At 38.1% G+C, this 27,927-nt stretch overlaps 1 protein-coding gene across 1 annotated transcript in view; it reads right to left on the bottom strand.

Moving 5' to 3' along the window:
* Positions 1 to 27,927, bottom strand: part of ush2a (Usher syndrome 2A (autosomal recessive, mild)) — a gene marked incomplete at its 5' end in the record, with an annotated part of 251,879 nt that overhangs the window by 122,107 nt on the left and 101,845 nt on the right. The window contains 6 exons of the mRNA XM_079833659.1: positions 4,679 to 4,867; positions 13,006 to 13,153; positions 14,163 to 14,314; positions 16,035 to 16,182; positions 17,009 to 17,171; positions 24,054 to 24,213. Coding sequence (XP_079689785.1) covers positions 4,679 to 4,867; positions 13,006 to 13,153; positions 14,163 to 14,314; positions 16,035 to 16,182; positions 17,009 to 17,171; positions 24,054 to 24,213 — 960 coding nt within the window. The remainder of the gene's footprint in view (positions 1 to 4,678; positions 4,868 to 13,005; positions 13,154 to 14,162; positions 14,315 to 16,034; positions 16,183 to 17,008; positions 17,172 to 24,053; positions 24,214 to 27,927) is intronic.

Here is a 27,927-nt window from a genome sequence, read left to right on the forward strand (position 1 = left end):
AAGGCCATGTCCCATTCCACCGAATCAATCCTCAATCCATACGCACTCCTCGGGGAATGAGCGCTCCGTTCACCTCTGTGAGAGATGAGACAATGGCAGAGCTCTAGGGTTTCAAACGCTGATGTTTGTTCATGAAACGTGTCTGAGCAACTTCATTTTCTTTTCCCTACAGGAAAATGATCCTCCTTTCAGGTACAGATAGAATAATAATTGTCATAGAACGTTTAAGCAAAGCAGGTTATCAGGCCAAAAGACATTTCTCGCCCGTCTCTTTGATCAGGAAATGTCAACACAAGCGATTAATTTCAAAACCCTTAACGCTTTAAAATAATTTAACACAAAGAAATTACAAAAGCACGTGAAGCTGCATCATTAACGTAATTTACGCCACACAGTTAGATGATCTTAGAAGTCAGGAGTTTATCACACTTAGCATCTACAAGCACCTGTAGGCGGAGATTTCCATTCTAACCCTTTCATTCTAAGACTCACATTGCGTTTTTTAGTGAATTATTCATTCCAGCGTGTGCTTTGCTTTAAAACACAAACTTTGTCATATTCTGTGATTGTTTCTGAAGAGCGCAATTTTGGTGGTGTACAAGAGTCGTACAGTAAGCATGTGAAAGTCTGTTATATTGATGTACAAACAACAAACTGTACATAAATCCAGCATGTGATCAGTGATCGAGAGCGCTCATACACAGACACATTTCAGTACATTCGCGTTGTTTCCACACACTCAGGATCATGTTTGATTTGTCATATGTACGTTGCTGCATGTTTATTAATCGTAGGTCAGGTTCATGGGTGCTTTGGTGTGCATAAATAAATCATGATTAATCACACAACAAAAGTATGATTAATCCTATCAAAAATGTTAAACTATTCACAGCACTAAATAATATAATATAATATCAATTAATGAAATATAATATAATATAACATAATATAATTAATGCTGTCAATTGATTAATAAAAAATTTACGAATTAATAGCTAATTTTTTCTGTAATCAATCGCGATTAAAAACATCTGCGTTTTTAATATTTTTATATTGAAATAATTTCACAGTTACTCTCCAAATTAAAATATAAACAATTGAGTTTTACCGTTTACCAATCCATTCAGCCGATCTCCGGGTCTGGCAGTAGCACTTTTAGCATAGCTTAGCATAAATCATTGAATCTGATTAGACCGTTAGCATCTTGCTCAAATTTGACCGAAGAGTTTCAATATTTTTCCTATTTAAAACTTGACTCTTCTGTAGTTATATTGTGTACTAAGACGGATGGAAAATGAAAAGTTGCGATTTTCTAGGCGACAGGGAGCATGCTGAAGACTATTTTCAGGAGCTGCGTAATATCATTGTGCCTGCTGCACCCAGTATAATAATCCTTGATCATTATGCAGGTATGAGAGTATAGTTCCTAGCCATATCGGCCTAGAAAATTTTAACTTTTCATTTAGTACTTAGTACACGTTCATGTACACAATATACTACAGGGTTTCTGCAGGTTTCACCAAGTCAAATTTAAGACTTTTTAAGACATTTTAAGACCATTATGAATTAAATTTAAGACCTATAAAGGAAATGCAGTCACAAAATTACTTGCAAAGTAAATTCGTTTATTAAAATTGAACAAATCCATAAACTTTTATCGATAAACTTGCACTTTCCCATAGCTCAATCCCACCAGGCTATTTTTTTTGTGATTTATGAGATCAAAATTACTGAATTTATGGTGGTAATTTCCAGATTTTTTTTTTTTTCATAATTAGAATACCACATTTACTGTATTATGTATTATGTTAGATTCACAATAGTCACACATGACAATAGAATAAACAAAGTGCATAAATCTTGTTTATTTTGGTATCTTGGCATTATATTGCGGTGAAACTACGAATTATGCAGGATCTAAAAAAATGCATTGTTGGTTTTTCGTTGTATTCAGTAAACATGGAAATGCGAAAAGCTGGAGGACTATTAGCTGAAAAATAAAATTTGTTATGTGTCTGTGGCACAATCCGAAAGAGACTCGTGGCAATATCACGAAAGCTGATTGGCTGTAATATAAGATGCATGTTGGTCTCATTTGTAGTCGTAATACAGCAAATTATATTTGGACTAGCGAAAGAAAGAACTACAACACCAAGAATTAAAAAAACATTCTTAAGCGCTGCAGGAGCATTTCAATGAACATTAGAGGTAGCGTTACATGGAAGTAGGAAAATTAAGACCTGTTTAAAATTATTTAAGACCTAGAACTCAATAGTTCAGTGAATTTAAGACTTTTTAAGGCCTAAAATTTTGATTTTGAAATTCTAGAATTTTTAAGACCCAGTGGAAACCCTGTACTAAATCACGACCTAGGAAACTTGGGAGCTGATTGAGACACACCCAGGACATTCACAGACAGCGTGTTCTCTTTTGTCTTGTGGTGCTTGAATGGTTCAAGAGTGATCATATTGTAATGCTAGCCAAAGGATGATAGAAAAAACTGATGCTGCATTAATTGCGTCAAATATTTTTAACGTGTTAAACTGAAAAAATTAATCATGTGCGTTAACGCTAATTTTGACAGCACTAGATAATATAATTAATACAATACAATATAATATAATATAATATAACAAGCTTTAATTGGGTGCGAAAGATTTGAAATAGCATCCAGGAAGCTTTTTTTTTTGTAACATTTATTATAACTTTATCACTTGTCACGTTGCGCCTAGTTATGATACGGAAAGAAACAAGATATATAAACTTGAATTATAATTATAATGCTGTAACGTTTGCACTGAATATCCACTCTGAAATCTGAAGAAACATGTGTCCATTGACCCCTCTTTTCCAACCATTCCTTCCCACTGAACACAATGGGGGCTGGGAAGGCAGAAATCACTAAATTGTCTTTTTTATCTCCTCCATGGTAATTTACCCTTCCCTTAAACACATATAACCCAATGCGTGTCACATGCCTCCCAACAGCCATTCTCTGTATAAATCAGCTTAATAAGTTCCCACACCATTAAGTAAAAGGTAGGATGGACCAAGGCCTATTTAACCAATGAGTTGTTACCTTTCATTTGCCTGAGAAGGTCGTAAAAAAGAACATTCTGGAGCCATAAGAGTCATAATTAAAATCAACAACAATTTAACAGTGGGAAAGTGTGGCTCCTTAGTGTGGCAATAAACTTATAGTGGCTACTCTTGTGTGCATACGCTCTTATCTGCCATTGCCATAGACAGGAAATGGCATGTCTTTAGATCACCAGCAGCGGGCATTGTTCTCTGTCAGCCAGCAGATGTCCAATGTCTCCCTGCTGGCCCCGTACAAAGCAGAGTTACGGAGCCCAGTAGATTCAGCCTGATCAAACAGCTCGCTCTCTGTCCGTGTGGAGGCATGTGATTAAACATTAGTGCAAAGAGCCTGTAGCTCTGCGTCAAATATCAACCAGGGCTGAAGTTTACAGACTGTCTGTTAATGAAGAACATGACAATATTATGGAAACATAGCGTCTCTGTGCTCTATGCCTTTAAAATTGCATATGCGAAAAATACATTTTACGGATTTGTTTTGGAAGGAAAAATTCAATATCAGGTGATTGCATCATTTTGGTTTGTGTACAAAATCCCAGAGAGTTACTGCATATTGATTTACAACTAACTGCACTAATCATATTCTTGTCAGCTTTCTGGCAGATGTTGACGTTTCAGCCAGTGGAGTTTATGAGATTTCTGAGGATCATTTAGATTCCATAACTTCCAACCGACTCCTATTTCAGATTTCATTATCTAATAATTTCATTTTTCACCTACGAAAAAAAAAAAAAAAGATAAGAGACAAGGTGCAAACCTTGCCACATACTGTATATGGCACATACTGCATGCTACAGATACTTTTGAGCCATGATGCTCATACTAGTGACACAGGTTCGAGTCTGGCCTGCAACATGTCCTGGTCCTGGTTTCCGCTTTCTCTTCCTAAGAATTTTCATTGTATCAGTCTCTACTATCAATATTCAGTAAAGAAAGCCCTCCCTTGTACCCCAAATAAATCAAATAATTAAACAAAAATGATAAATTAATTGAAAACAGATAATTTGTTTTATCATTAAATAAATAAACAAAAATGTATACCTCGAATATTAGTAATGCAATTAATGTCTGCAAAATTAAATTAAATTAAATTAAATTGTAATCCTAACAAAAAAATTTATTTCTTTAACTAAGTTTGTAACTAGTGGTTTCTACAGTAATAATTATGTGTGGATAAGTTCCAAACTTTAAATCAAGGAAGTCACAAAATTCGCCTAGTTTGTGTATAACAAATGTAAATGTTGGGTAACACTTTATTTTAGGGATCAATTCTCGCTATTAACTAGTAGCTTATTAGCATGCATATTACTAGCATGCATATTACTAAGATATTGGCTGTTTATTAGTACTTATAAAGCACATAATGTCTTATTCTGCATGATCTTATTCTATATCCTTAATCCTACCCAATACCTAAACTTAAACGCTACAAAAACTACCTTACTAACAATACTATTAATAAGCAGTAAATTAGGAGTTTATTGAGGCAACAGTCATGGTTAATAGTGAATATGTTTTCCCCCATACAAAAGTGTTAGCAGATGTTGTTCTATTACAGAAAGCTGTGTTTGGTACTGACCTCCTGGTGGGAGAGAGACGCTGGTGGGAGAGCTCTCCACACAGCCCTGACTGTTGCAGGCCTTCACCAGCACAGTGTAATTAGAATATGGCAGCAGTCCTCCTATGGAAACCCACTGGCCTTCTTTACCAGTGCTGAGCAGCTCTCTCGTCTCTGTCTCTAGTGTTTCGAAACTGCTGAAGTTCTGACCTGGAACACACAGAGACACAATTTAACATCCACAAAGCCCCATCAAAGGATCAGAGTCACACAGACCTGTGGACATCTTTAGGAACTCAGATGATGATCACTTTGCCAATAAGCTCCTAAATACAGATCCAATTTTCTTGGATCATCGACACTGAGGTGTCAGCACGATACATGGGTATTTTGGTTCATAGATCAAACTTATCTAATAAATTAGAGGAACGATATTTTCTTGAAAAAAAACCCTTTAAGCACACTGACCCTTTTTAGGCTGAGGGGATGCTGGATACTCTGCACTTTGTGTGTGTGTGTGAACTGCAGTGCCCTGCTGACACAGGGAAGCCCAGGCTTTGGCTGTCTGGGTCTTAATCCAGAAATGGGGATTGATTGCTCTGCCAGCTCAGACATTGATTCAACACATAGGAAGCCGGATCCACAGAAAAAAAAAAAACAGCGGCAAAAATAGAAATACAATTTTATAAATAATGGCAGAATTTTTTTTTGTGAGTGAGCATATTGTCAATCTGGTAAAAGCCTTATAAAGAGCTGTATTAAAAATAGGAAACAAAGAAAATCCATTAAAAATAACTGAGTTGCCCACATACTTAGCCGTAATAAGCATTATCAAAATAAAATGCAATGAAAGGATTCTAAAAGTGAAATGTGTTTGCCCTTTAAAATTCAGTTAAACACACACATCTTAAAGGTGAAGTGAGTAACTTTTCTTTAAAAATCTTTCTTATTCTACTTAATATGCAGAGACAACTATGCAAGTCAAATGGTAGTTGATTTACCTGTACCAAGTATAGATTTACCTGTACATACCTAGAATAAAATGCGTCTCTGTAGCAAAACATTGCTTTGTTTGACCATTCCAGTCAGCCTGATGACAACAGTTGTGATGAACAAAAACCAATGGCATGAGTTTGGGGTGGTGCTACAGTATCTACTTGTTTGGCCGATGGCAAATGAGTGTAAACTGTTTGAAAGAATCATTGTTTTTGCATTTATGTTTGGTGACATCGTTGGCATTGAAATGACATGCTTCACCTGGGAATGAAGGAAATTAAATGGAAATCCTCTCAGTCTATTTTCTAAATGCATGTTTTTGATCTTGTTGTGATGGGTTGGGGTTTAAATAAAAATATCATAACTTAAGATTCAGATCTGCCTCCATCCGATCAACAACCAATGGGCAGAATCAAACCTTTGCCTCACATTTTTTTATTTTCGATAATCCGTTCGCTCGGATATATGTCACAATTAGGAAGAAAATCTGTTGCTACTGCCGTTACATCATCACTTTAACAATAGTACATGCTAAAAAGGCACCAACATTTCCACCTACAGCAAATTATCACAGAATTTTAAACACATCTCTTCAACACTCCCACCCATTGGCTGTAATGTGTTCAGTCAGACCAATGCATGTGTGCACATTAACCAAGAGGTCAAGAGCCAAGCCTCCAAGTCCCCAGCCACCACCACTTACTGTAATGCAATCGACCGCAGGATATACGGCCCTGCTTGCAAATTAAAAGGGAATTAATTCCCCCAAGTTCTCACCTCTCCTCTGGACCAGATAGACTTCTACCTTCACGGAAGTGGAAGAAGTGAGGCGTGTGTGTGAGTCCATAACCTCCACCCTTTCCCCCATCTAAAGGCTTCTAAATGCAGCATCATAAAGAAATCAATAGGCATGAAGTACCCCAATGACTGGAAGCCACAAATGTATCTCTCCTCCATTGCTTCAGTCTTTAGCTGACGTTTTAAATTACTGTGCAACTGAAAGAATAATAATAAGAAAAAAAAAAGAATTTGCAAAAATGACTTGTTTAAGCAAAAATAAACAAGCTTAATGAATTTTTCTGAGCTCTATGCCCTCAAAGAATCATTCTCTGTCATCTACAACTAGCTCAGCCTTTTTTTTTTTGTCAAATCTTATAATTGCTTCCAATTTACCTATTCCGCTTTTGGCGGTTTATGAAACGAACTGCCGCAACAGCATCGGTCTCATTTTTTAAGGGCAAGAGTCCCCCCCACCCTTTTCAGCTGGGAGTAAGAAATATGCAGCCAACACACACTTTATTTCCACGAAGAGATAAATGGAAGGGTTTGGAGACTAAAGAATATATAACGGTTAAAAAGTCACTTTTTCCCTGAAGCTCTACATAAATCACAGGAGTAGTCAATATTTAATAATGCTAGCCTCGGTCCACAGTCCCTTGATCACCCCTGTCATGTGTAATAGCCCCCACTCCGATTTTTTTGACATAAAAGCTTGGCTTTACTGCAATACTAACATGTAGAGGGGTCATTACTGATCGACATTTCCCTTAATCTGTGATAGCCAGCCATCCGCCGATAAATTCTCCAGCAATCCACTGGGAGAAATCGCTTAAACTCTTTCTCTCCTGGCACAAAAGGCAGAGTGAGACGCCTGTGGATCTGACCCTGCTAGCTTGGTGTGAACAAACCCTCCCTCTCGAACTACACACTCCACAATAATACAAAAATAAACAGTGCTGAACCCTCTGGAGCCAATGATATAATCAAAGAAGCCAAGAAAAAGCATAAAAATACTACTTCACGCTCTGCGCAAGCTATCATCTCCATCAGAGGTAGCGTTGTAAAAACAGCGACAACAAATGCGCACGTATTGTGTGGCAAAGCAAAGGGAAAACAGGAGTTTGGTTGGAAGAGTCCACTGGCGGTGATCTCACTCTCTCAAATCAATCCCCCTGCACATCATAATCTTGCTCTCTCTGCTCAGAAGAATACTTCAAAGCTCTTGCTCTATGAGAGGGGGGACGTGGCTGCCTTTGTGAGAGGTCACTTCCATCTGCTTGTACTAGGAGATTACAATCTTGAGTCCGTAAGCTGCTCGTCCTGCTTGTCAGATAGCTACTTTTAAGTCCGCTCGGAGTTTGCTGGGCTGCACACTACCTCAGATTGGCCTGCGAGCTGAGGATCCATGGCAAACGGCTGGTATATTAAAGTTTCAGATTCAGCAGTATACTACTCGATGACACAACGGAAGAAAACAATGGCTGAATGGCAAGGGTTACTTATTCATATGAGCAACAGAAGTGCATTTAAATGTATTAATTTAGCAGACGTTTTTATCCAAAGCGACTTACAAATGAGGAAAACAACAAGCGACTCCTCATAAAGAGGGAATAAACTAGCCTAGAAATCTAGACGCACCCTAGCGGCAGAAAATTAATTTTGCCGTGAGTGTAGTCTAGCAACTCTCGGTAGACCTGAGAGCTGGAAAAACCAAACTCTGGTCAGGCCAATCACAGCGTGTGTAGAGTCGGTGGGGGGGCTTAACATAATGACGGCACGTCACGGCAGAGTTGCGGAGGTTCCGCGTGCTACTCGTAAACAAAGAAGCTGACGAAGAGTGGTCTTTCGAATCGGCTTTGGCCGTGACTGTGGAAGACTTGGAGTTAAGCTTTTCTTTGAGAAAAGAACGGCACTGACGTCATTCTTAAGAAAAGAAGATACTGTATGTTCGAAGTTTTGCCTACTGGATACGGCGAAAGTCTATTAACTAACATTAGCTTGGCTTCATCTTCTTCTTTGCTCTGGTTGGTTGTGGCGCTCATGGTGCTATCCAATGGCGTGCAGAGGGAATTTGAAAGACAACCGTTTATCCCGCCCCTCGGATTGAGCCCTGTCAATGGTGAGTTTCCAGACCCAACATCTTGATGTGGGTCTGGCTTGTCAGGCTAGGAATAAACACAATAAATGCCAGTAATTCAAAGTTTCAGACATAGTTTAGAATAGTTCAGGCTAGAAGATTAGGAATAGTGAAAGCAAATATAGGGGAAGGTTTTTTTTTCTTTCTGACAAAATAGATCAGGGATTCAATGTTCCAGATAAGATTGGGAAGATCATTCCACCAGCAAGGAACAGTGAACGAAAACATTCTGGAAAGTGATTTTGTGCCTCTCCGAGAAGGTACCACAAGGCATTGCTTCTAAAGGGGATGTAGACTCGTAAGAGAGCCCGTGGTCTTGAACTTGCGAGCTGTAACTAGTATCCAGTCCAAAGTAAACAAGGTAACAAGGCCTGTGTCCATCAAAGTGCCAATCTGATACATTATTTAAGTTTATACTACGGGGCCTTGAATGCTTGAATCTGATTGGCTGATGAACGTTCTGAGGTGTGCAATTATTTTCTGGGAAACGCACAGCGAACGTAGTTCCAGGCAGCTCTCTTGACCGCATTACAGTTCCATATCACTTCGCCAAATTATTTCAGTTATTTCAAATGTTTTTACAGCCTACAACAGCAAATAACCAAAACCCACAACAACACTGACCAATCAAATAAATATATTAAACAACTAGATAAAAAGTACAAATTATTTCCATGTTTTATTTCCACAAAATTACATTTAATTATGCAAGAAACGCACATTACTCTCGTTCTCCCACTCTCTCTCCTCTCCTACTCAAACGCACACACATACAGTGCGGACACACTTGCACAGAAACGTGATGTCAGCAATGCTCTTACGATTTTATCAGTAAAATAGTTTAGCAACTTAAAAGCAACATGACATTTCTCACTGGCGAGGTAACGTTAATAAAGGCGCTGTTCTAACAGTTCCGTAGTAGTTGACGCTGTTGAAAGAGACGCAGGCTCTCTCTCTCTCTCTCTAAAAACTCGCTGCATTAATAACTGCATTAGTCTGCTATCAGTGGCTCAAGCCTCCACAACTAAACTTAAAATTTTAAATAATTTAAAATGATGTTTCGGAACTAGCAAAAGAGCCGTTGGATGAGACGCAGAAGAAATAGTCCTACTCACAATAGCGATTTAAGTACAAAAACCGGACGACTCTATTTAAATATATCATCGGATCGATGTCTCGATGTCTCTGCTTCGCGCCGTGACCACATCACCACCTCGGATGTGCATTATTTTTCTAATAATTCAAAGGCCCGTCGTCAATTATTCCTTACATAATATATGGTTTCCCCAAAAAGTAACACGTTTGACCAGGGAATGTATGAGGAGGATAAGGGCCGCCTGCAGATAAATCAGCCAATCACCTTTTTGATTGAGTTTGTTTGCTCTAAAATGCCTGAAAATGCAGGTTTAATCTTATTAGGCTTTAACCATTTAACCATTGATGTCTGATTGTCCTTATGATTTGAAATATGTCATCAAAATTGAAGGCAAATAAAAAAAATGTACTCTTTCCCCACCAGCGTTTTGGAAAAAAGTTGCCAGCCAGCATTTCTGATCATTTTCACAATGAAACCGAATCGTTGAAATAGAGATTTTTTAAATACAATAGAAAATATACTACTACTACTACTAATAATAATAAAATAATTAGCACACTACCTCAGATGAACTGCAAATTGAGAGCCAACTGCATATACATATTCAGCAGTATACAAGTCAATTGCACACAGAAAAAACAACAACAGCTGAATGGCAAATCTCTGACAAATTTGATTCTTATTTATCCATAGAAGCAGCAGAAGTATATACGGTAAGGCCTGCGTCCATCAAAGTGGCCGGCTGATTGCTTTGTAAGCGATCTCCCACAAATATTAACGATCAGGTGAGCTCAGCTTTAATTAGACGCTGACAGAGTAATATGGCGGCCTGTGAATCAACCTCTGTTTCTGTTTTTGTTTTTTTTACAAACAAGCACATTAAGGGTTATAATTTGCTGATCGTGGACGATTATGCGGCATAAAAATGTCAATGTATTCATTTAGGTAGACTATAGTGAAACACGCATCCTGTAATATGCACACGCAGGCCTGTTGGCAGGATTAAATGTGTAGAATCTGTAAGCTGTACAGATGAACTCTTGATTAATGGAGAGAGACAATCTATTCTATTGGCCTGGCAGACAAAAAGAAGTGCTGACACATAGAGGTGCAGGTCACTCTTTTCATCTGAGACTGGCTGGACTTTGACCAGGAATACACAGAGTTTTGGATGCCTACCAGATGGATATGTGAAAGAAAGAATGGGGGACACAGGGTTCAGAATTACACCCAATTCATTCACATACTTACAGTATATGAATGCAAACTGAATCTTAAAAAGAGAAAAAAAAAATTTGCCATATGGAGCAATAATACCAATCAAAAGTTTAGAGCAATGTTGTTGAAAGAAGTATCTTATGCTCCCCAAGGCTGCATTTACTTGATCAAAAAAGTTTTTTTTTATCCTAAAATAAAATGAATTTTCAGCAGCCATTACTCCAGTCTTCACTCTTCAGTGTCACATGACCTTCAGAAATCATTCTAATGATGAGTGCTGATTTGGTCCTCAAAAAGCATTTTGTATCTTTATCAATGTTGAAAACAATTAAGGGAGCGCGGGGCACAACCTAACGCGGGGTTAATTGTAACGCACATGTTTTAACCCTTTCCACACATGCCAGAATGACGAAACTTAGTGTATTTACTAGTTGCCATATCAACATTATTTAGAGAAAAAATTGCGCCAAAATTTAAAATTCTCTGGAAGATATTACTGAACATGTATTTAACCATAGCAAAAGTACATTTCTTACTTAAGTTTAGTTTTCATCTCTGTTTTTTGTGTTTATTTAAAATAAGACAAATCCGATATTATTTTAATCTTATATCTGTTATTTAACAGTTGAGATCGTTCTTTAATGCTGATCTAACCAGCAGAAGACACGAGCCAAGATTTAAATCCCTGTTGCACAGATGGGGTGTGTTGTAACACTGCGCTACAATGAGCCCCTATTAGAAGTACGCCATTATATTCTGTACTTTTATGAATTATTTTGAAAAACCATAAGAAAAGGGTGAATAATGACTGAGAGTTAATGTTCAGAAATTATTAATTATTATTATGTTTTGAACTCTGCTGTATAGCTGAATTTAGCGATGTGTTTGTAGTCAAACTCAAAAATGCTTATATTTTTAATGATTAAAAAATGCCATTATTTTATTTTAAAAAGTTAATAATTGTATTTTGTTGACAAAATATTTTAGTTTGTCTTGTATATTTTTTTGATTATATCAGATGACATTTTAAGCTGTTATTTGGTCATGTTACATTGTGCCCCACCACATGTTACAATGTACCCCACCTATGGGGCATGTTGTCGCATTTCACTTCCATTCTTTCGGGGTAAATAAAAAAAAAAGTATACACTGTATTAATGAAACAAAACCACATAATTGTACTAGACATGTGTGCAATTAATGTGGGAAACAATAAATACTCTGAACCCCAAGTGGATTTACACAAAATGAGAAAGTCAAAAAGTGTTAGGTTGTGCCCCGCTCTCCCCTACTGTTTTTTTTTGTGGAAACCATGATTTTTCAAGATTCTTTGATGAATTGAAAGTTCAAAAGAAAAGCCATTATTTTAACATTATAAATGTCTTTACGGTCACTTTTGCTCAATTTAATGCATCCTTGCTGAATAAAAATATAAATCTATTTTAAAAAAATATCATGTATATCATATGGCCTTTTGCCACTTCAATTAAGAGATTTAGAAATGTTGCAAGCTGGATTTGAACTTGTCACTTGCATGAGCGCCACAGCTCATTATGCTAGGCCCCAATAAAGATATATATGCAGTGCATAGACACTAAGAATGCTTGTTTAGTATGTACAGTACAATGTGAAACTAACCAGATTCACATAGAGAACGTGTGTTTGCACCTCACCCTCTCATTACAACAAGCGTTTATCCTCTAACCAGCATAAGGGAAGCTCCAGCAGAGATCAGGTTGGTGAGCAGTGGGAGATTCCTTTTGAACGTGCCATTACGCTTTTTAACAAACCTGTCCGCTCTCATCTCGTGAAAAAACGAGAGGAGAAGAGCGCGTGATGAGTGCGGGTGTCCTCCCAAAGCTTCTTCCGGCCCACATTGCACCCGGCAGTCAGCCTGAGCAAAATGGAGGCCGACAACAATTCATTTAAGCCCATTACTGCGTAGGCAGGCCGTGCTAAGGTTCGCTGAACTTTCAGCATTTTTGTTTGTAAACAAACAAAGGGAAAACAGTAGAAGTCAATATAAGGAGCTGAGACAGCACGCAGGGAGGCAGTGTTGCGTTTAGAGGAACTGAAGGAGGGCGTGAAGGTGTGAGGGGGGAGCAGTTAAGTTTGATTTACCTGGCCCGGTGAAGAGGACTGTGTAGGTCAGGTTGCCGTTGGGCTTAGCTGGGGCCTCCCACTTGGCTCGCACTGAATGTGGCGTCTCACTGAAGACATACAGGGTCACGTGACCAACGGGAGGCATCTCTAAAGTCCTGCTTTCCACCTTACAACAGAAAGAGAGAAAGTGACTGCATAAAACTAGGGCTAAGCATTTAGTTTTACTAAAACCAGCATGAAATGTAAACTTACTCTAATTTACTTCCAATTCAATTGAGCATGTTAAAAAAATCTACAATCAAGCAAAATGTAAAAATGAGCTTTTTCTCTGAAATAATTTAGCTTTTCTACTGACATTACAATTGCAAAATATGCAAAACAAAACAAACAAAAAAAATCATTAAACAAAATCTATTTTATTCAGCAGGGATACAATTGATCAAAGGAGACAGCAAAGACTTTGACATTGTAACAAATTTGACAAAAAATAATAATTCTATATAAAAAAATAAAATAAAAATAAATGTATCAAGGTTGATCACAAAATGGGATAAATTACATAGTAAAATATATTAAAATAGAAAATTGTAATAGTAAAACATATTGAAATAGAAAATTGTAATAGTATTTTACAATATTACTGGTTTTACTGTTTTTGATCGAATAAATACATTTAAACCCAAACCCTTTCAAAAACATTTCAAAAATCATACCAACCCCAAACTTTTAAACATTTGAAGCGGCATGACATTTTTTTTTGCATCAAACTCGCTCTAAATCCATATGTTAAGACAGCGTGAAGAGGTATTATTTTAATTAAAAAACACAGGAATTAAAAATATATAAATTAATTTTCACAGCCTGCCATCTGTCCACTAAATGATCGGATATATCTTAGCCTGACACCACAGCCACACAACCTCTCACTGCTTGTTCCAACTTTTGCTGTGTCTGCAGAACTGGCCATTTGACTAAATATTGCACACATATTGGAAAAATGCCCAAATATAGCCCATCAAAGCAGTAACCAGCCCAGAGTGGCATTTATACCAAATGTCAAGCGTGAGCAGAAGGTGCTTTATTGAACAGAGTGAATCGATCACCTTTATGATGTTGAGCTGCCATCTGACACGCAGAGGAGGCATTAACATAATGTAAATGTGGTGGACTCTCACCAGGGGCCCCAGAGCGCAGCCCTGAGCCGTGCAGGCCTGCACACGGAAGCTGTGGAGGCTCCACGGGGACAGATCACCGACCTCAAAGCCCATCAGGGACGAATTCTGCACCAGCGTGCCATCCATCCAAAGACCATAGCTGCTAATCACACCTGTGTGGAGGAAATTAATACACGCTTAGCATATGTGTGATAGCATACATGGGAATACAGGTTGTGCTCGACATGTAAACCTCTCACATCTCAAAAATGCGATGGATGTCCTAACAGTGCAACTACAGTCAATAATTCAGCATATTGCCTTTAAGAAATTATCTAAACATCAGCCAAAATTAAATAAAATATAAGAATGTCATTAATGGCTGAAAATCAAGAAGAACTTGTGGCATTCACTGTACTGAGGCTGAGATTGCCCCTCCATCACGAAGCTTTATTCCAAGACACGATTTTATACCCAAACACTGTTTGCTCCACTGATTTCCTCGCATGCCCTGATGTAAACTGGCCATTTTGTTTAAAGCCCTCTGTTAAAGCCGACCATTAGGGAAAGAGTGCAGTAAAACATGTAAACACAGCCGTATACTGCTCCTGCTCTCTTTATAGCTGCTCACAGGACACACCCCTCAAGATGGACCGGTCAGTTAAAAGGAGGACAAACTCAGCTTGGCCCAATGCACAAAGAAATAGATATAAACAAATACACTGGGCTTTAACGAACCCTAAAGATGCACAAACATTAAATAAATTACATTTGCAAAGAAGGTCTTGAGATGGATAATACATTAAATAATAAAATCTAATAAGCTATGTATTTTCTATAATAATTGCAAAAGGCGATTTCATCCATATGTTTTAAGATTGTGTATTTAATTCAGCGCAGATTAATTGTGTTTTGAATCGTGAAAATAATGTAATTAAACAGTTTTTATGGGTTTTTTTGTTGTATTTAATGCTTATTAACATTTAGACAAGACTAAATTTTTTCCCCAGTATTTTTCACTCCTCAAATATACCACAATTTAAACAAAATTAATTTAACTACAATATAATTTATAGCGTTTAAAAATTGTAATGCTGTGATCAAGAGGTGGAATTAATCACAATGGCACACAATAGCTGAAAACTATATTCATATCGGAATATATATATATATATATATATATATATATATATATATATATATATATATATATATATATATATATATATATATATATATATATATAATAACATATTAAGGCCCTTTTAACTGACTTAAATCCCCCTTCGCTTCAAAAAAATCATATTGTAATAAATTAATCAATAGATTAAGATGAAATAAAATACCAATAATAAACAATGTCCCCTTTCCAAATCAAAACAATACATAATAAAAAAAAAATGTGTTTACTAAATGGCTCTAATGTCTAATGTAGAAAAACATTCTTTACATAAAGCAACATGATTTAGATCGCAATAGATTTTCATTTTATGGTAATCAACATTGCCTAAAATGCATAAAGAATTGAATTCTGGATGAATTCTAATCTACATCTGCTCTCAAGGGCCAAAGCGTTGTCCCCCATCCGGTGCTCAGGCTGAGTGAATGAACATGCTGCTGCGCCCCTGACAGCCGCTGCTAAAGCTGCAGTTCACAGCATCAGTCAAAAGGGAGCACTTTTCATCCACTTAAAACGCAGCACCCTCCTTTCCTCTGTCTCACTCTCTCTCGCTCTCTCACACGCTCCCAGTCGCACCGCCACACAAAGTGCTCCTCTTTTCCTGTCCCCTTCTCTATGTGCTAACCCATCATTAAACATGAAGCACCCTTAACTAAACGGCCATTTGGAATATGAATTCACCTTTGCCAGGCACTAGTTTTAACCCCACTCACCGTTGGGCTTGCGAGGGGGGGTCCAGGACACATTGAGGGAATGTGGGGAGAGTGACAGAATGTTGGGGGCAGGTACTTCCTCCGGTGAACTCTCCTCAGTGTGGGCCAGGCTGGGGTCACTGAGGGTGCATCCACCATCCGTGCACGCCTGCGGGTCAAAAGGTTAACTTTAAGTGGCATCAACAGTCATACATAAAACAAACATCAAACTGTTCTCAGTAAGAGAGCAATTTTTTTGGCTACTTATATAATGAATTAGAAGATTGTAGTATTCTCAGCTCCATTTAGCACATTTTATCAAGGACATTTTGAGATATTCCCTAAAATTCAGCATTAAAATGTGTGGAAAAGTCAGCAGATTCCACCTAGGCTTAATTAGTAATTACTACATAAATACATAATCCAAAAGTCTTTTTCTATTTAAATAATTATTAAATGTATTTAAATAAAAAAGGTAACAAAATGAAAATGAAAAACTGATCTGTATATGTTGTCTGATCCAAATCAGTGTAAATATTATAAGCAACAGACAGTTAGAAAGTGAAAATTCTGTATGGTGACGTTAACGCATTTTACCATGTGCACATTTAGAATTCCCCCCCAAAAAATCAGCACAGAAAATCTAATAAAAAATTGGCATAAATAATACACAATTAGTTTTACAAAATACAACATTCTTTTTATATTCTGTAAAAATGTAAATGATTTCCAGTTTCTTAAAATAAATAAATAAAAATAAAATAAAATCTTTGACAGGTACAATACGTTTTGAGAAAAATTTTTCATTTTATTTTATGCACAATATTCAAAATGACTTTTTAAAAAAAAGCCACATTAGTCTCCATTCTAATAAATTCACAAAGGGCAAAATGAGCTGAAAGTCACAATGACATGATATTCAGTATGTTGCACCATTTTAGGTGCGTGTATGTGTGTGGGGGTGTGTGTGGTGAAACAGGTGAGGAGGAACGCACTGCTATCTGAAACAGGTAGATGGATCCAGGGATGAGGTTCCGCACTGTATAATCCTCAAAAAGCTCAGAGCTGTTATAGATGACGGCCGGCTCCTCTCCTAAGGCAGACTGGTACAGTGTGTAGAACTCCAGCAGGCCGTTCACCTCTATTGGAGCAGCCCACCTAAAGAACACCAGAGACAAAACACAGTCTGATATCCTGTCACATGACCCCTGTACTTCCCCTGTGAGAGCTGTATGTACGCCCAGCAGCAGCAGCAGTGGCAGGTAAACCAGTGGACCACCCAGAACCCGGACAGAGTCTAATAAGCCTGATCATGATAACTCTGTCCGAGGATGTGCGGACAGAAATAGGAAAGCCTGGTGGGTGAGCGTTTCACTCTGTAACTTGACTTTCTCATTGCTAAATTTAGAACAGAGGACACTGTTATCTACTGAGGGATCTGAAAGACAGAATTGCACAGGACGACTGAGAAGCGAAATGAAAAACTCAAAAAGGAAGAGAGGGGCCATTTAATTTCGTCACCTTTGTGTGTATTTTGATGTTCATTAAATACATTTTGGCTATTTTAATGCAGAAGTGTCATTTGCATATTACGGTTTGGCAAATTTTCAGGTGACAGGGTTGACAGATTTACTGACTGGCATTACCAGCCCTGTGCTCAAGGTTGTGAAAATATTATATAGTTTGTTTTTTATTTTTACAAAAACCTACTTTTCAATTAACAGTGGTTTACTATACAAAATTAAAGGGTTGACATTATAAGACAGTTGTCTATTGATGCACAAAGTGATAAAAAAGAGACCTTGAGGAGTTCATTTCTGGAACAGTTGTTTATGATAGACTTTTAATGGAATAGTCAGTTAGTTAGTTAAAGGGCGGTAAAGGGAGGAAAAAATGATGGCAATATGGGTGATGCACTGTAAACTTCAAAATGTTATTAAATAAGAGAAAAATAAAGAGACTGTTATTTTGTATTCTTATAAATTTCATATTAATTCATATATCAAATTAAAAGTTAGAAACACAAAGGTAAGAACAGACCAATGAAAGGAAAAATAAAACAAAACATTGAAGGTACTTTTATAAAAACGACACAAATAGCACCCTTTTTGTAAACCGACTGTCTCTATCAGAAGTGAGTGGCACATTTGTCTGAATCCTCAAATGAAGAGTTCAATGACTAGAGGAGACAATGTCCCTGTTGAAGGTAATGGTGTCAAGACTGAGACATGATCTTAAATCATCTATGTTGTTTTAAGAGGGAAATAGGACAGTAACCTCCTGTGTGATGAGAGGAATCATCAAGCGTCTGAGTACAATGAGTTTGACCTGATGTTTCTCCGACCCTCTTTGTTTCCTTAATTTAGTACAACGCTCATAAGGGCCTCCTGGTCTACATGGAGCAAACACACCCGCAGGTGACCTTATTCATTATTGTGATTAATTTAGTTTAGGCATAAATTAAATTGCATTTTAAATGGCAAGCGACAACGGCCATTAAGAAATTTTCATTGCATAATTGATATGCGGCTTTATTATTAATAATATGGCAGTTTAATCAATTGAAATATTTGAACAAAGCAACATTTTTTTGCCATTTTTTGAGCAAATTGTTGGTATGATCCAAAATAACATATAATAAACCAAAAAAGCTAAACTGCTGTACATTGTTGCCTTTTATTTATTTACATTATTTTAACCTTGTATGCTTGTGCTATATACAATTTTTGCCATCCAGTTATTAAAGGCAATACAATTAGTTAAAAAGATGACTTGTTTTGGTTCTCTCGGAACATAAACATTTGCAATTTTTTCAACTTTTTTTTCCACCGTAAAGGTGGTGAGGAGTTAATGTCGTATTGAGAGCGTTTTCCCCCCTCTTATTCTCATTTATTCAAGGTGCCGTATACTTTCACGCGGCGTGTTTCTGCTGATATTCGGTTTGTGCATATCCTGCAGTCCGGGGTCTCGCAACCTTTCTCACAGGCAAATCGCAACACAACAAAAGAGTATTGAACACATATGATCCTTCACCCTCTCCTATTACGATTCTGCTAACAAGGCAATACCTTTCAAAGGCACTGTATCCACAATTAGACCCTGAGAGAAAAAAGGAAAGAGGGAGAGAGATATCATCTGTAATGTCAAATTACAATGCTGCCTTTCTCCCCCCAACCTCTCCCTCTCTCTCTCTCTCTCTCTCTCTCTCTCTCTCTCTCTCTTATTCTCCCTCTATCATCATTGCAGCTTCCAGTCCTATTCAAATTGAAATATCCAATGGAAATAAAGCAATAACCATTTCCCCCTCTTGGCGGATGAAGACAATAAATAAGGTGAGTTTCCCTCTGAGGCGCTGCCGTCAGGATAGAGCAGATACATAATGAAGTTATGAAAATCGGTGATGAGACAAATTGGGTCATATACATCTTTTTAATAAATGGCTTACAGAGATCACAAGCTCTCCACTGCCATTAATACAGAGGTAGCAGGAGAATAAAAAGCAAGGGCTTGTATTTTTTTGCCTTCTTCAATGCCTGAACTGAGCATAATCGAATGAAGGCTGTTGAGGTAGGCTGCTACACTGCCGAAGATAAGAGAGAGGGAATGTTGTGGCCAAGGGGTCAAGGTTTTGCTAGTTAGCTCTGCCCCCAACAACCCCTGCTGGAGGATGCTGTAACTACACCATGCAAACATCTTTCTACATTGACAACCACTTAAAGCATCAATGTATTTTTTTATGATTTTTTTAAAGAAGTCTGTTATGCTCACCAAGGCTGCATTTATTTAGTCAAAATACAGGAAAACAGTAACACTGTGAATTTTTTCTCTCTATTTTAACGTTTTAAAAAAGTAATTTATTCTTGTGTGATGGCAAACTAATCAGCATTCAGTGTAATATGATCCCTCAGAAATAATTATAATATGCTGATTTGGTGCTCAAGAAACATTTCTTATTATTATCAATGTTGAAAACTGTTGTGCTGATTAATATTTTAATGGAAACCATGACACTTTTTTCAGAATTATATAACGAATAGAAAGTTCATAAGAACAGCATTAATATTAAATAGATTTTGTTTTATTTAGATTATTACATTTTATAACATTAGGGGCCCTATCATTCACTTGGCACAATGCGACGCCAGGCACAACACAAATATATTTTGCTAGTTTCAGCCTGATGCAGTTATCCTTTTCCCTTCCACCGCCACATTGTTTAAATAGCAAATGCATTCGCGTCCATCTGTTCACCCATGGGCGTGCTGGTCTGAGAACGAGGTGTGTTCAGGCGCATTGTTGGTGCATTACTATTTCGAGGCAACTGAAAATGACTGCGTCATTGACCAACAAAAACCTGGTCTAAAGTCAATAGTGCAGTATTTCTTTGTTATTTAACCTGTTATTGTTATTTTAATGCTGAATCCATTGCACTTGAACAGCTTTCTATGAGGAGAATTATTCCTCAACGCGTGTCAAAACGATGTAGCTGAAGTGTAGCGCTTTACTTGAAGTGTTTATTTGAGTTGATGTGGGTGTTGACGCATGGATCGTCAGTATTTTAATCTCAATAGAACGCGCACTCCGTGGGTGTGGTCGCATTAGTGGATAATGAGATGCTCGCGAATGACTGACATCTCTCTGTTTTCAAACAGATTACATAAACACAGAATATTTGTTTTCGATTTGATTTACATTATTTAAAACCTGACATTTTAACGTTTCTTTAGACATATGTCTCATGTTTGTGAGATACGTTTTCACAAAGCTACAGGGCATTTTCTGAAGACAATCAGATTAGACCTTATTTACAGAGAGGCTGCAGATCGCAGTGCATATTGTTTGTTTTCTTCATTTTGCAAAAAGCACAACAATTTGTTTTTATTGTGACTGTACACAAAAAAATAGAAACTTAAAGGAACACGCCAACTTTTTGGGACTTTGGCTTATTAGCTGTATTCCCCAGAGTTAGATAAGTCCATACATACCATTCTCATCTCTGTGCGTGCCATAACTCTGTCTGACGCACCCCCCGCTAGCCTAGCTCAGCACAAAGACTGGAGGTACATGGCTCCAGCTAGCCTACTGCTCAATAAGTGACAAAATAACACCAACATTTTCCTATTTACATGTTGTGATGTGTATAGTCACAGTGTGTACAAATAGCAAGGTTACATGAGACACAGCCATTTTATAAACGTATACATACTGGGGACTATATTCTCAGAAGGCGCAGCACTGCTCTACTTCTGGGGAGTGCGGAGTGATTTGCTCACAGCACCTGAGAAGCGCCGCGTTGAGGAGCAGAGAGTTCGCTCAGAGTTGGAGTAATAGAGTCAGCAATTACTAGATAGTTTACAATCATGGGTGTTCGCTGTATTGTAAAGAACTGAGACAATAAACAGGGGAGACCAGATAATACAATGATATTTCATAGAATTCCAATCCAAAACGCTGACCTGATGAATCGATGGCTGATGCTCTGGATATAGATCCAATGGTGTCAGACAGAGTTATGGCACGCACGGAGATGAGAATGGTATGTATGGACTTATCTAACTCTGGGGAATACAGTTAATAAGCCAAAGTCCCAAAACGTTGGCGTGTTCCTTTAACAGATTATAATGATGTATAACACTTGCCTGAATGATAAAAAACGACAGAGTTATTTGAGTCTCTTTGGCACTAATAAGAAAAAAAGCGTGTTGATCGCGCTGGCGCGACCGCCGACTCTACGGTGCGTTAGTAATATGCGGCTATAGGCGGGTGCACAACCAGCAAACACTCATGCTTATTACACACACAGGGACGCGCAGCAGCACACAAACATTTTAAATATTAAAAATAAAAGGATTCCTCTCTGGAGAAGCGTATAGCCTTTCCGCTTGTAAACAGCGAATCCACTATGGTGAAAGCGCAACTGGCTTTTAAAGGGAATGGAAGATGAGACTTTATTGTACATTATGCCCAAAACACACCCATGACTCATTAGAGACTAGGTACAACCCTTTTGGTCTATGCACCTGATGCGTTGACTGTTTTTCCGTCGTTAAACTAGCAAAAGTGGATTCGGTGCTCCTGCGCCATGCGCTTCAGATCATACGCTCAGATCATTTAAATAGGGCCCTAGATGTCTTTACCATCACTTTTGTGATTCAGTGCATCCTTGCTGAACAAAAGTATTAATCTCATTTTGGGGGCCCAGATTCTTTATAAAGGCATTACATCACGGCTCAAGATAATTGCTAGTGAAGGGTTTGGGACTATCCGCATGTCAATCACAATTATCATGGCAACATTGACCTGTGCCTCCAAGATTAATTAGTCATTTTTAATGCTCAGTAGATTGGACAAAACATCCTGAGCACCGTAGCAAAGAAGGCAGATTTCAAATCACGTGCTTCCGGGGAGCCAATCGAACAAATGCCATTGAGATGAATGTGAATGCAAACAGAACGCTCTCTCTCCAAGTATTACAGGCCTCCTCAGGCAGCCTGTTGGAGGTGGGGTGGTTTGAGTAATTTAATCGGCGCTTTCTGATGGCAGTGAACTGGTGGTGGGTTTTACCACAGTGTACTGTAGGTGACAGCTCAAATATATATTCTCCTCGTGGCCTTCTCCTTCTCGCTCTCTCCCCACCTGTGATCATTCAGTAAAGTGATGACATTTTCTTTCTGATGGGAAATGCGCCGGAGCGCTTCTGTCATCTCTCTTGGCCTAAAATAAAGTGTACATAAGTTCAGTTTCCCCATTGCCCCTTAACTCCCTTATAGTTCTCTCCTTCTATTCTCTCCTCGTCCCCTAACGCTGTTGTGTGGCATGGTGCCCTCTCCAGATAGTTCTTAAGTGATGGAGACGGGGCAGCTGAAGATGAACCTCTAAAGGCTTTCACATAGATTGCTATAGGCCTGGGGTACAGGCTGCTGGGAAGAATCTTGTGTAGCCCCCCCCCCCCCCCCCCCCCCTCTAAGTCAAGCGGCGAGGGTCAAACACTGGAGAAATTTCTGCATGCTAAACAGGCTGGAAGAAGGTCGGACTGTGCGTTTTCATGCAGTCCAATGAGATGGTCCAGTGTGGGTGCAGGAGTTGAGCATTAGCTCCTAAATCAAGGCCTGCTCCATTGCTCCGTTCCCCTGGTCGCTCAACTGCAGCCAGAGGACACGCAAAGACAATAAGGACAAACAGCCAATGGCATGACTGGCGGAAGGGGCGTACTTTATGATTATATGGAAAACACTCAGTTGATTAATGCACCCATGCAGTGGATAGGGACAGCTTCTCAAATTTGACATACGGGTTGGTCAGATAAATCGCTCTAGTGTGAGATTTTTTGTGGTGGCCACTTTTTTTTTTTAAACAGGGTTATATTGCATCTTCAGAGGGTTACGGTTTGACATGTGGAGCTTAATTTTAGTATAATGTGAGGGATAACAAGACCTGAGATTTGTTTCGTCCTCTTACAGAGAGCAAATGTCCGTCACCTCATTAGCGTATCTCTCTGATAAAACATTGTCATCTAAAGGGTGAGAACAGCCACCTTCACTACATGCTTCGTTAGTGTGCATGTGTGCGTGTCGTCCAAGGACGGGACCTAGTGAGGGTGGAGCGTTTTTTTTTCTCTCTTCTTTTTTTCTAAAGACTACAAAAAAGATATATAAATAAAAGATTCATAGTCTTGGAAAACAGTCCATGTCATAATATTAAAAGGATTGTCCTATAAGAAAACAATTTCACTCAAAATATTATTTATATTTATAAGCTACAGGTCATTTTCTGAAGAGAATCAGATTAGACATCATTTACAGAGAGGCTGCAGATCGCGCATCATGTTTGTTTTCTTTATTTTGCAAAAAGCACAACATTGTGTTTTTATTGAGACTGCACACAAACAAAAGTAAAAAACTTAACAGATTATAATGACGTATAACACTTGCCTGAATGATAAAAATCGACAGAGTTATTTGAGTCTCTTTGGCACTGATAAGAAAAAAAGCGAGTTGATCGCGTGGGCGCGACGCCCGACTCGAGGGGGTTAATACTCACTGTATGTGGATACTGCGGGCATCCAGTACGGTCAGGATGGGTGGCTCTACATGTGTGGGGGGCAACTGTCCTGTGAACAGGGTAACCTGGGAACTGTTGGTGCATCCTGCCTCAGTACAGGCACTCAACAGCAACTTATGAGGAGTGAACACACCAACACCTGGATAGAGAGAAGAAGAAGAAAAAAAACATTATCACTTAAGAAAACACTATGAAACACGGTGGGGGGAAAAAAGGAAGAAATGGATAAATATGTATTTTAAAAAATTAAATTTGACTGGCTAAGAATACAATATAACACCATAATGTGATGCTTATTTCACAGAAAAGTATGAATCTGTCTTCAGTTTGGTTTAATGCGGTGGTAGAGTTCAGCTGTTTGATATGGGTGAACTTGTACGCCTTTTACGTTTTTAAACTTTTAACCTTGTTTTAAGTTAGTAGTTATTTATTTAAAGGTTAAGATGTTCTAGAAGTAAAGTTCTCACAAGACAACTAAATGTATTTAAATAAACTAAGCAGAAATGAACTTAACAGTCAGTGAATACCATGCATTTTTGTACAGAAGGAAATCAGTTTTGGTATTGTGACTTCTTTTTTGTCTCTTTCCTCCTTTTTTGAAACGAAGTCAAAAAAGGAGGAAAATTAATTGACAAATTTGCAGTTTGAAGCAAATGATCTGTGAAATGTGAAACAAATTTAAACATGTAAATGGGAGATTTTGCAACTATTGTTTTATACTCTTTTTGCAACTTAATTATCAAGCGTAGTGTTAGTTCAGACAGGTCATGTCAGTCAAGCTTGCATCAGCTGACTCTCAGCTGATACACACCTACCTATAGGAATATGACGCCTATCACAGCATCCATATATAAGGTCCTTCAGTATTATCAGCAGCTTATCGCATTGCTCCGGAGCTAATTATCATCCTCCATCCCCAACTCCTCCTCTTGTCCAGTCAGGATTTGGCCTTATGATTCCCCTTTGAATCAGACTAATTTCTCAAATCATGTGTACAATAAATGATTGAACATTAATGATATCTGCAATAGATTTATGTTGGTTTTGTTCTGTTTACCAGAGTTCTTGCCCAGAAAAGAACCACACCGCCAATCCAAACTGTATGCTAATTGTCAATCATCTTTGATGATAGCGGTCCTGACAGAAATAAAAAAATAAACCTACTTTTTTTGAAATTGCAAGAAGAATGCCCTTGGTTTAAAGATCAGAGGAAGCATGTGCCCTCCTCAGTCTGAATGGGCATGGTGCTTCAATAAAGCTCAATAAAACTCAAATAACCTGAAATTGTGCATGGAAAGTGTGGCTGCATTATCTTTAGTTGGCATCTGTATTCCAGCTCTCTGAATTTTGACACTGACCTACAAAGTTACACCACTTCAGGTAATTCTAATACGACCTGAAAGCTGTGATCTAATCTGTCATACTGCAGTATTTTTACATGTTTGTCTCCTTCATGTTGTTGCGATGATCAGCGAGCTCCTGGCTCTCCCTTCCTCACACACAGCAGCCCATGCTTCCACATGGCTGGAATCATTTGTTAATCATTTGTACTGGGAAACCAGAGTCGCAAACACTGGCGGAGAGCTGTGCGTTTCAAAGGCTTCTTTTGACGGGAAGGAGGATCTCTCCTTGAAGCGCCTGACAGCAGTTTACTGTCAAGGAAGGAGGAATAAAAAAGGTGAGATATTCCAAAATCACAGCGGGGGCAGCTTGGAAGCTGAGCTAAGATATCCTGAAAGAAATTGGAATCCCCGGGTTTGCGCGTGGCGGGTTGAAGGGGAGGGACGGCAGCCGCAGCAATGCAGTGCTCCATAGCTTCTTATCACATCAGACCTCTGCCTTTACAACGACCCACAATAAATATGGGATACCCCGCCGAGCAGACTGAAAATAACATCCTGCCGCACAACGTGTCATATGAGAAATGCCCTTAAAGCCTTCAGTACATTTTCTGCTTTGGCTTGGGGGTGTAATACATATGTAGTCAGGCATATCTTTAGCCATTCAGGAGAGAAGCTCAGGCTGATCAAAAGGAAGGAGATGTAAACGGAGACCCCAGTGTGGTGCCTCTGAAGGTTTTATGGCTCTTTACACAAACTCAACATGATTTGTGCTTAGGTATTTCTCTTTGAGCATGGACTGAGGAAATTGACTTCAGCGTGACCTTTGTTTTTGTGGGCTTGCATGGGACCAGCAGAAACGAGGTGGGGTTGAGTGAAAAGAGAGCTCAACACCAGTTAGGTGCTGCAATAAAATGATATTCGGATACAAGGACACCCCAATGATTACTCTGAGACAAGCTGTAATTTTCAATCTGGATGTGGAATAAGACCCTGCTCTCACTGATTTGTTGGTATACCATTATAAGTACGCAATTGATTTTTACTTGAAAAACAAGCTGATTATTATTTTGAAGCCATGCAACATTTGGTTTCGATCACTCTTCCTAATTAAGATGTATACATTTTTGAATCTATACCAGGCCTTTAGAAATATATGCTCTGGCCAACCACGTACACTTTATTATTAAAACTTTATTATTTGTCAATGTCCTTATTGTATATAAACTAACTTTAAAATAAATACACTATTATATACACAGTATTTGTTATCATATTTTGTATTATAATCATTATTAAATAGGTCACTTCTTAGAAACATTTATATTTTAATCAACGCTATTCTTTTGAACTTTCTATTCATCAAATAATCCTAAAAAATAAATGCATCTTGCTGACGGTTTCCACAAAAATATTTGGTCACAATGTCAATAATGATCTGACATTTAAAATATATTAAAAGTCTAATAATATTTCACAATTTTACTGTATTTTTGATCAAATAAAAACAGCCTTGATGAGCATAAGAGACTCAAAAACATTTAAAAATTTCATAAATATTAAAGGAAAATAAAGAAATATAAGTAACACTTTACAATAAGGTTCATTACTTAACTACTTTAGTTAATATGAACTAAGAATGAACAATACCTCTACAGCATTTATTAATCTTAGTTAATATTCATTTCAACATTTACTAATCCGTTATTAAAATCAAAAGTTGTATTTGTTAGCATTAGTTAATGCACTGTGAACTAACACGAACAAACAATAAACAGCTGTATTTCTATTAACTAACATTAACAAAGATGAATAAATACTGTAACAAATGTATTGGTCATGGTTAGTTCATGATAGTTAATACATTAACTAATGTTAACAAATGAGACCTTGTTGTAAAGTGTTATCATCATACTTATGTTGGCCACAAGGTTTGTTCTGTGCTTGAGAACTGCTTTCAATCCAGTAGTGGAAGTCTATACGTCTATGTGTGTGTGCAGGGAGGAGGGGGCTGACATTCTGAATGATTCATCTCAGAGAGAATATACCTGTCCTGAGTGTAAATTGGCCTTTTGGGGGCTCCATATCATTTAGGCATGCTTTTCACCCCGGGTCAAGCGGCGGCTGGAGCATTGGAGCCTTTTAATAAAACATCTCACAATGTTCGTGCATTACCGCCAAGAGCAGGGGCTTCCGCTACTCGCAAAAAGAGCACACAGGGGATAGAAGAAAAAAAAAAGCAAACAACAAACAATGGCTGGCTGTTGGCCCTGTCTCCACTGGCAAGATGAAATACAGCAATACAAGTGACGCTCTTTAGAGCTGAGCATCTGCTCCACCTATTCACTGCAGGATGTGATTAAATCAAGAGGAACATGGACAGCCATTCCCCTAGTTCATATCTGGCCCAACAGACCACCATACGTTTAAAATTTTCTTTTATTAAAATCAACAAGCTTTAGTTACTGAACTGCATCTTCTGAAGCAAACAGCCTGTTTTGTTGTAAAGGTCA

This window comes from Gobio gobio (genome assembly GCF_949357685.1).
Source record: "Gobio gobio genome assembly, chromosome: 13".
Classification (NCBI taxonomy): Eukaryota; Metazoa; Chordata; class Actinopteri; order Cypriniformes; family Gobionidae; genus Gobio; species Gobio gobio.